This window comes from Impatiens glandulifera, unplaced genomic scaffold (genome assembly GCF_907164915.1).
Source record: "Impatiens glandulifera unplaced genomic scaffold, dImpGla2.1, whole genome shotgun sequence".
In the NCBI taxonomy this organism is placed as follows: Eukaryota; Viridiplantae; Streptophyta; class Magnoliopsida; order Ericales; family Balsaminaceae; genus Impatiens; species Impatiens glandulifera.
Genome location: NW_025919385.1, coordinates 92,654 through 103,856, shown reverse-complemented (window position 1 = coordinate 103,856; position 11,203 = coordinate 92,654). Strand labels below are relative to the sequence as shown.

The 11,203-nt window shown below is 38.8% G+C and overlaps 1 protein-coding gene across 1 annotated transcript; it reads left to right on the top strand.

Annotated features, from left to right (window-relative positions):
- Positions 1–5,418: 5,418 nt before the first annotated feature.
- LOC124917883 lies at positions 5,419–6,744 on the top strand. Its single transcript, XM_047458151.1, has 2 exons — positions 5,419–6,345; positions 6,388–6,744. The coding sequence occupies exons 1-2, from the start codon at positions 5,419–5,421 to the stop codon at positions 6,742–6,744; spliced, it is 1,284 nt and encodes a 427-aa protein (XP_047314107.1).
- The last annotated feature ends 4,459 nt before the right edge of the window (positions 6,745–11,203 follow it).

The window sequence follows — 11,203 nt, the reverse complement described above, 5'->3', positions numbered from 1 at the left end:
TCATTTAAAAACAATTACAGACATGAAGGCCTTGGAGGTGCATCTGCAGGAGCATATGTGTGAAAGTACTAAGGTTCGGAACCGTTGCTCTGATACCAAGTTGTTACGCCCTAAATTCCTACTTTCATGCACCTAAATCAAGGCAATTTCGGACATAAATGCGGAAACGCTAGGGTGCCTATCTGACCCGATCATTGAAAAGGTTGATAGAAAATACGGTCCTACGGTCTCGGTCCCTCCTTCCACACACATCTCCAACACCACGCTTCCGCTCCAATTCTTCCTTCACCTGTCATAAAATCCGCTGGCTGGATTCCTACACCACACAAGCATAGTGAGTCTACGGACCCAGCAAGCATTTATAAGAAAACTATTTAAGCCATTGCATCCATGAGGGTTTTTAAGGGTATCTCATCAATCAATCATGTATAGTTACATACTGAGCACATATTCGGGTCCTTATCCTGGAGAGCTGATCCTCCGGGGTGGGCATCCCTTCGTCAATTCCTCCAGCCATATTTGAGAGTATCGGACCACCAGAGCTCATCCTGCGTGGCCATCCTCTCGTATCCGTCAATTCCTCCATGATTATCTCTTAGATTCCATAGCCCTTAACTCAAAACCATCCTTCTTTAGAAAACCATGGACTTGCAATGAAAACATGCTTTGAAACTATATGCATCGTTTATATAAAATACATGATAAATAGCACTGTGTGGGTTTTAGAAAACGTATAGAAAAGTACTTGCCTTAGAATTCCTTGTTTGCGGAATCTTCAGTCGGACCACTCGGTCCTGGGTGCCATCATCCACGGTTGTAGATCTCAGTCAAGACCGTAGATTCCTCGGTCAAGAAAAACGTGATTTTAGGACGTGACAATATGTCTAACCACATATCTGTTAGACTGCACGTCTAACTATGTGTATGTTAGACTACACATCTAACCACGTGTCTGTTAGACTACACGTCTAACCACTTGTCTATTAGACAACACGTGTAACCACATATCTGTTAGACTATACATTTAACTACGTGTCTGTTAGACTGCACGTCTAACCACGTATCTGTTAGATTACACGTCTAACTACGTGTCTGTTAGACTGCACGTCTAACCACGTATCTGTAAGACTGCACATCTAACTACGTGTCTGTTAGACTGCACGTCTAACCACGTGTCTGTTAGACTGCACGTCTAACCACGTATCTGTTAGACTACACGTCTAACTACGTGTCTGTTAGACTGCACATCTAACCACATATCTGTAAGACTGCACATCTAACTACGTGTCTGTTAGACTACACGTCTAACCACATATCTGTTAAACTGCACGTCTAACTACGTGTCTATTAAACTACACGTCTAACGAATTAGACTGCACGTCTAACCATGTATCAGTTAGACTGCATGTCTAACCACGTATCTGTTAGAATGAACGTCTAACTACGTGTCGATTAGAATGCATGTCTAACCACGTATCTTTTAGAATGTACGTCTAACTACGTGTTTGTTAGACTGCACGTCTAACCACGTATCTGTTAGACTATACGTCTAAATACGTGTCTATTAGTCTGCACGTCTTACTATGTATCTATTAGAATGTACGTCTAACCATGTATCTGTTAGACTACACATCTAACTACGTGTCTATTAGACTGCACGTCTAACCACGTATATGTTAGACTACACGTCTAACTACGTATCTGTTAAACTGCACGTCTAACTACGTGTCTGTTAGACTACATGTCTAACTAGTCGTACGTCTAACAACCAATACTTCTAATGAACCTGATTCAAGCTAAGTCTAACTTACCATATTTTGATGCACCAACGCAAAAACAATTAGACGACTTAGTTTCATTCTTATCGTCAAGTTTTACACAAGGTCATCATGAAAATATCGTTAGTAAAAATAATTTGACCCTTCTTCAAAATAATTTGACCCAATAATTTCCTCATTTTTGATAATGTTAAAACTTAAATAAAAGATTAGAATAGTATAAAAATATTCAATAATGCAGTAAATAGCAACATACTGTTCATATAGCCAAAGATATTTTGATTCGTAACAACAGGAATATTTTTCGAAAATATTAAAAATTAACAATATTCAAAAACATAAAGAAAATTTCTTCCCCCTAAATCTGATGTTAATATTTTCCCTTTCCCCCTTTTTAACATCATTAGAAAACGAAACCCTAATATGCCCTTTCAGCTATGTAGGTTGCCCAGTTTCTTCTCTTCAACCTGAGCCTGCCTACCCTTAGAACAATGTCGAGAACGTTTTTTCGGTTTTAGATCACATTCTTCCTCATTTTCGATTGATGAACTCTTGACAAATCTTATGAAAGGAAGATTGTCTTTTGTGAGTTTCATCACGTTGGAATGCTTGTGAGTGGCGGATTTGTTATAACCAATACCAAATTTACATTTGGGATGTCTTTGATAATTAGACATCTGGCTTACCGCTTCACTAGATCTCTTCCAAGAAGCCGTGACATATTTAATTCTCTCATTTTCTTCGGTTAACGATTGGACTGTCTCCTTGAGCTTCTCATTCTTTAAGGATAGTCCAACCGGTTCGTAAGTCTCGGTTCCGCTTGGCTCACCAGCGGTACCACTTGACTTTCCGGTTTCATATTTTGTTTGGGTCGGTATTAAAACAGCCAATTTTTTGAACTCATCGACCATGTCGTTGAGTGCAATAACTAAGTCTTCTTTAGTAAATTCTTCAGAAGAGAAATCAAATACCTCAGATTCTTTCTCCGCCATGAAGCATGCATCAACTTTATCATCACCGTCGCTGAATGATGAGTCGTCAGAATCGCTATCGGCCCATTTGCTATTGATTTCATAAGCTATCAGAGCCTTATGATCTTTCCGGTTCTCCTTTATTTGGTCGCTGCCCTCACACAATTGGATCAACTTCTCCCAAATTTCTTTAGTAGAGGAGCAAAACTTGATTTTACTAAACATGTTTTTGTCCAACGACTTGAACAAAATGTTTTTAGCAACATTATCCAAGTTATTCATCTTCTTATCTTCCGTCGTCCATTTGTATCTTGGCTTATCAATCTTTATCGGACCATCGGTAATAACATACCACATGTCGTCGTCTTGTGAGGCCAAATGCACTTCCATCCGTATCTTCCAATCAACATATTCTTCGATGCAGAACATGGGGGGCTCGTTGATGAAAGACATGATGATATTCGGTTGCTTGAGTGTTAAGAACCTCGCTCTGATACCACTTGTTAGGATCGGGGACGCCCTTGGAGGACCGGGTTGTTTTCCGGTTTCGGTAAGGGTGGCCGCTTACAACACACACAACACTTTTTGGTGATAGTCCGGTTAGAGACTAAAACCGCTCTTAACACTACACAGATTGTCACAGACTCTTGAACCGAGTTCAAGTGCGGAAATGTCCGTTTCAATCTGAAGCAACGAATACGATTCGGATGAAGTTTATGAGGAGTCAGTTTAAGGATATGAGTGACCGGTTTAAGGCGTATGATTAGTTTGAGGTTAGATAAAGTAAATAAAAGCAAAGAAAAGAACACGAGACAAGGATTTGTTTATGGATGTTCGGAGCAAACCCTCCTACAGTCATCCCCTTCTTCTCAGGTTATGAGAAGGATCTCCACTAACTCTTTAGAGTTACAACAATACTGCCGGTCGAGCCCAACTTCGCTACTCGCCGGTTACACCAAACTCACACTTTGATGTAATACAACAACTCAACACAACAACACACAAAAAAAGCTTCCGGTTTTAGGCAAACCGGTTTTTGGAATATATAACTTTATCTCTCTAACTTAATGATTTTCTTAAAAAGATGTGATTGATATTTTTCGCTTGATCACTGCCTTAAATGAAGACGTCTCGTCTTCCTTTTATAGCTGAGAGGACACAACGGTCATATTTTCTCTCTCCTGGTAATGATCAAGAGGCTTGCACGCCTTCCCTCTTGGACAAATCAATTTGGACACATGGCAGACATGCGTTTTAGCCGGTTTGCATGTTGGACACATGGCAGACATGCACTTAGCCGGTTTGCATTTTGGACACATGGCAGCTCTTAGCCGGCCGCCTGACAGCTACCTGCTGCCTGGAGATTGCTTCTGGATTTGGACAAGCATGCCTGACAGCTACCTGCTGCCTGGAGATTGCTTCTGGATTTGGATAAGCATGCCTGACAGTTACCTGCTGCCTGGAGATTGTTTCTGGATTTGGACAAGTATTTAATAATCGGAGCTTGATAGCATTTAACCAACCGGAACATATTTATGACTGAGTGGCTAATTTAATAACCGGAACATATTTATGATTGGAGCGGCTCACTTAATAACCGGAACATTTATGACTGGGCGGTTGCACTTAATCAACCGGAGCATTTATGACTGGGCGGTTGCACTTAATCAACTGGAGCATTTATGACTGGGCGGTTGCACTTAATCAACTGGAGCACTTATGACTGGGCGGTTGCATTAAGTGTCGGTTGACCAATCCGGTTTGACTGAACTTTACTGACCGGTTCCGGACTCCTTGACTGAACTCCGGTTGACCAACCGGTTGACTGAACTTCTTGGACAAACCGGTTGCGGTTGCTTTTACTTCAAATCGAAGTCAAACAACCGGAACGATATATATATTTCCAACCGAATGGATTTTGCTCAATTTCCCTGAAACAGCAAAACTTTAAATATTATTTGCAGCCAGTGGGATTTGATCCCTGGTCACCTGTGTGACAGACAGAGGCGTTTACCACTACGCTACAACAACTTCTTGTTATATTTAAACCAATTAATATACTTGATATAACTTAGCGGTTTAACATATATTTTTCATAAGTTATAACAATTATTTTCTAACCGATTTAAAATTAATCTATTTAATTTTTCTATCAATTTCTCCCTTTTTGATTATTTAGAATAAATATTCAAAACTTGTAATGTATGGCCGGTTTTGAGAAAATTAACTTACTTAATTTTTCTATCAATTTCTCCCTTTTTGATTATTTAGAATAAATATTCAAAACTTGTAATGTATGGCCGGTTTTGAGAAAATTAACTTAATTTTTCTATCACCTACGATTCTACAGGTGGCCGAAGGAAGAAGGCAACCGCTAAGAGAGCGGCTCCGGTCAAAGAAAAATCTAGAAGCAAGAAAGTTAGACAACCAATCGGATCGGCTGATCCGAGGTCCGAAACCCCCAATGATGAAGATTCGGCATCCAGTTCTGACCGAACCATTTCACAAAATACCGGAGGAGATTAGTCCGGTAAAGGGAAAGAACCGATAGTCGAGGATCAATCGGTCAGTCATATAACGCTGACATCGGTTCGGACGGACTTGGGGAGGTAGATGCCCACGCTGATGATAACACCCGGAAAAAGGCCGAGGATCTCGTCAGCAGAATCATGGACGAGATACACCAGCAGGCTCGCGTGGCAGCCGAGGTGTTCTATCAATGGATCCGGCACCGGCATCAGATTTTCTTCAAAAACATGCTACCGGATGTCACGGTTAGCGAAAAATTCGAAAAGTTGATGGAGATAGAGGAGGAAGTCATCAACCTCACAAAGGCTCAAGATGTCAACACCGCCTTAGAACGATACACGGTGGTCGAACCGCGTGCGCGGTTACAAAGGCTAACCGCACACATTCAACGTCTAAAAGAAAAGCATACTCCGGGAACACCGAATTCTCAACTTCAACTTCTGGTGCTAGAATTGCTTGCGGTCAAGGAAAGGGCACTAACCGAGGAGGTGGCACGGCTTAAGGCGGTGCCCGAACATCAAGATCCAACGAACTCACCGCCTCCCAAGGATGTTGGCGGTCAGAATCCGACCGATGAAGAGCTATCCTCCCCTCCACCGGATCAGACGATCAACATGACCGAAGTCAGGATAGAGACACCTCTCACCGACCATCGAGCATCTGCTCAAGCCGGGGACTCGGAACCGGCCATAACGGAAGAAAGGGTCAAGGCCCTTATTGAAGAATTTGTCAACGACGCGGTTCGACCATGGAAAAAGAAAATCAAAGAAACAGTGGCTAAAACCTTCGAGATGGCCGAAACGACAAAAGATGATCTAAGGATGGCGGTCGAGCGGATCACGTCTGTTGAAACAAATTACGGTAATACAGATCAATTGTACGGCGGTCATCTTGATCGAACCAAAGCATTGGAGGCTATAACTCCGAAGCTGGTGACCGATCTCAATTCGGTCAGCCAAAAGGTAGCCGAGATGGAACGGTCTCAAGAAACGACCGATCAAAGGCTGACAAAGGTCGATGAGGACTTGGCTCAGTCAAGTGCCCAAGCCGGCTCAACACTTGACAGGGTAATCAACCTTGAATAAAAGAATACAACCCTTGAAGAAAAGAACGCCAAGCTTGAAGCCGATCTCAAGGCGGTCACCGAACAGGTGGCAGAGTTAACAACGGCTAAGCTGGCTGCCGATAAAGCAATTGAGGAGGTGAATGCTCTGGCGGCTAAGAAACTCCAAGATGCGCTGAACGAGCAGACCCGGACACAGAAGGAAGCGGCAGCGGCTGATGCGAACATAGTCGGCCATATGCAAAACTTAGCGGTCAATGCAACGGCCATAGCAGCATCCATGGCAGCTCAACAAGCCAAAGATGCTAACCGGCTAAGGGCCAACAAGAAACGTCCAACAATTTCGCAAAGGCTCACAAGAAGTCTAAGGCAATTGCTTCCCCTTCTATCCGGTCACACGTAAAAGGAAAGCTGCTTCGAGAAAAGCGGAGATGACGGGGCTATTGGACAGTGTCACCGAGACAGTTGTTGACCCTGCACTCAACCCGGTTCTGCAAGCCGAGGATGATTTCGAAGAAGATGTCCAGCGGCAACTTAGAAGACAGCGGGTTTTAAATGCAGTTCCAATCAGAACGATCGGTCAACCGTTCTCTCCTCACACCGGCACCTCAGGCGGTCGGGGATCCTCTTTTAGGCCGGTTCAAGAGGACAATGGACAATTAGACGATGAACTGTTGGATCATTTCCTACCGTCCAGATCGAAGAAATAGGGGCTTTATTCACTATCTTTCCTTATGTTTATTTCAGTTTTTATAGCATTTTGCCTTAGCATATTTCTTATATATATATAAAGTAATTTTTGGAAACCGGCCTACATTTCAATTCTTACATGATTTTAGATATTTTAAATAAAATAATCAAAAAGGGAGAAATTGATAATATAAAAGATAAAAATTTTCAAAATTTTTCTCAAAATTTTCCAAAATTTTTCGAAAAAATTCTTCCAAGTTAGTCTCCAAAAATCCGGCCAAACAAATTCTTAAAAACAAAACCGGCCTACATTTGCATTCTTACATGATTTTGAATATTTTAAATAAAATAATCAAAAAGGGAGAAATTGTTAGATAAAATTAGATCGGTTAAATAAAACATAACAAAAACAAATCTCTTGTGCGGGAACAGGCAAAGAACTCAACTGGTCAAAATACTCAACCGTTTAAAAAACTTAACCGGTGAAGCAATCAAACCGACCAAAAACATGACCGAACAAGAAAGACAAGATCGGTCAAATCAGAAGGCCAGAATCAATTAAATAGTCAGTCAATCAGAAGCCATGAAAAAACCGGAAGTCATCCGGTTAGCATAAATAACCGACCAGCATAAAAAGACACTTCGGGTATCTGTTGAGAATGATACCGAAGGAACAGACTGAACATTTCCATATTCATACAAGTCTGAGGAAAGTCTGCAGGATGCAGAAGATCGTCCTACAAGATCTTTCCACTTCAGGATAAATCAGAAAGACAATCTTCCAAGTACATGCAACTGTCCAACCGACAGTTGCCATATTAAGTAAAAGACAAACCTAGTCGGTTTGACCTACACACTGGAAGACTAGACCGCCGGGTCTGAATCAATGAACCTCTGCTCAACCAATCAGATTCAAGGAAATGAAATGTGACCGTTGGCACATTTCACCTATAAAAGAAGGAGCTGAAGAGGAATAAATGCGGGTTACAAGTTCTGAATTCTCTACAGCCTAAGTAAAAATATTGTGTTCTATCTCCAAAAAGCTTAAGCGCTTATTTGAAGTTTATTCTACAATTTCGGTTAAAATTGTACGGGTGTTATCGAGCAGGAAATAAGTCTCGATCGGATTGTGTTTGTATTCCTTCGTGAATATCATTTTCGCGGTTTCGAGAGGAAGGGGTGACGTAGAAGTTTTATCTCCGAACATCCATAAAAACCTGTCTTGTTATTTACTTTCTACCTGCTTTATTTTCTAACCGATCTGCACTAACCTACTAATACCGCCCCCAACCGATTCAACATCACCTAAACCAAATTACTAAGTTCCAAAACCAACCCAGCAATCTCCAAACCTGTCTTATTCAAATCCGGTCATACCTATCTCGTGTGTGTGCTGCTTCAACCTGAAACAAACCACTTCTGCGCTAACCGGCCAACCCCGGTTCCCCAGCCACGACCTAGATCCTAACATTGTTTGATATCAATATTTTTATTTTTTTTACACTTTCATTTGTTTCTGTTTTCGGTTGAATTTATAGATTTTGAGAAACTTTGTTTGATTTGAATTTGGCAACAGTAGAAAAATAGCAAAGTTAGATCTTAAATAATAAACTGATGTTTCACATATGTATTGTAATAAAAAAATATTTAATTACCTCATTAATTTCTCCTTTGTTATGAATAAACAATCAAGTATGTGAAAATAATAATTAATTACTTAATAAATTGTTAATTAGTTAGTAATTAAAACTACAAATTAGTTGTAATAGTGGTTAGTTTGTTCTATTAATTGTAGTTAGTTAGTAATGAAATTTCTATAAGGGAAATATGTCATTGTTTGAATAACAACTTGAATAACATTATATTTTTTAATTCATCTTTTTTTTCAAGATTTTAACATGGTTTCAGAGCTCCAAGGTTAAGAATCTTGAATAATTTCTGCTGCCTCCACTAGTGACGGAAACATTCACTATTGGAGGACTTTGTTTTATTATTATTATTATTGAAGAAGAATATGATAAAGAGGTGATAAAGTTGGATTCATGATATCTGAAGCAGAAGTACAAAGAAATTGATGAATTAGAGAGGATGACCCATGAATCTTTGGACATTCTTGAAGAAATGAATGATCCTCTATGTTATAGAATTTCCATTGATTCTTGTCTAATTATCTTAATAAAGAAGAGATTCTGGATGAATTAAAGTTTTATTTTTTATAGTAGCGGAAGAAGAGCGCGTTTCTTGCTCAAATCTTGCGTTTGATAACGGTTTCAGGTGCTCTAAATCGTGCTCCAAATCATCACAGCCAACTCTCTCCGCCATTTATCAAACCATTATTGGCCATTTGAAGAAGATTTGATTCAAATATGGGATTGGATGATAATAATTCTGATGCAACTGCGTCAAAATCAACCTCGTCCTCACGCGGTAAGCATAATGTTGATGGCGATGCAACCGAGAATAAAGAAGAGGATCGACTTGAATTGGGGCATAATTACATCATCAAAGAGCATCTCTAGAAGGACAAGGATGATGAAATCTTAAAATAATGGAAAGAAAAGCTCCTCGGGAGTGTAGATGTTGATGCTGTGGGAGAGGTTTTTGAACCGGATGTGAAGATTTTGAGCCTTACGATCCTGTCTCTAAATAAGCCTGATCTTTTTTGAAATTCCAAAGAATGTTGATCCAAAAGGGTTATAGTTTACTATAAAAAAAGGTATACTTTACATCATGAGAATCTCCATCCAGGTTAGAAACAATATCATCTTTGGTCTTAGGTACATCAATACAGTATGATAACTCCAAGAAAATACTGAGAACCTTTAGTCGTAGGCAGAGCTTTATACTCATCAGATGCCTGAAGAAATTGTCCCATCTGTTATATTTTTAAGGGAACATATTCAGCAAAAACTTTACAAAGTTTGTTGATGATGATAACAAGAGTTACTTGGAAAGACTGTCCTTCGACTGTGGGACAAAGTGATCCAATAATGGATCTAAAATCATCCAAAGCCTTCAACTTTATAAATGTTGGAACCATGGAAGCCTGCTATTGTGAGGTTCAAAGTAAAATGGAGAAGAAAAGAACATTCTATGTTTAATCCATCCAGATAAGACAGATTCGTCGGAGAACGAGAAAGACGAAAGAAAGATGTGTGCGGGTGAAATGAAGGTATTGTCGGATCAAATGAGATTTTGATATTTTTCAAGCGGTAGAGAATGATTTTCTTGTAATCACCGAAAAGAAATGTGGTTTGTCGATATGATTCGTTAATACCAAAAAAATGCTAAATTGGCTTCTTTAAAAAGAAAAAAAAACAAAAGCAAAAGGGTTGAAAACTGGTAGCTGAAAAAATAGACTGTTTATGTTGGATAGCTAAAAAAAATTAAGTTTGCTGAATTGGTTTGCTCGGATGTCTAAATTGGATAGTTAAAAAAAATAAGCTTTCTGAAGACAATGGCTGCATGATCATAACTTGATATTTCATCGACTTGCTTTGTCAAGGTGAAACTTTGTTTCTACTAAGTTTCTCTTTGAGGGGAGGATGTAAAAATAATAATTAACTGTTTAAGAAACTGTTAATTAGTTAGTAACTAAAACTACTCATTAGTTGTAATAATTATTAGTTAGTTTTATTATTTGTAGTTAGTAATGAAACTTCCATATAAGGGAGATATGTATTTGTTTGAATAACAACTTAAATAATTTGTATTTTCAATTCATCTTCCACTTCAAAATTTAAACACATTAAAATATAGGATTAAAAATTTCTAAAGACTACACAATAATGTTGTTTTTTATTTACATTACATTTACCCAATAAAATACAAGTTCATTATTTATTCATTATAGTATATTTTCATATTTGATCAAATAAGAGTCTCGTAAACATATTCAAGCCAATATAAATGAAAATGTCCATATTTATTTTGAAATGAAGAAATAACCAACTCAACATTATATAATAACCCCTTAAATATTAAACTTATAAGTTTTCTCAAAAGAATTCAAGATTTTGAAAACCGTGGTCAAACAATGACCGAATTTTAATTTATTTATTATAGTATGTAAATTGTGATTGAAACCCCTTAAAATTTTGTCTAAGCTTATAACTAGTGTCTTAACTATCATATATCTTTAATTATCATGTCTAACTTTTATTGCAAGTTGA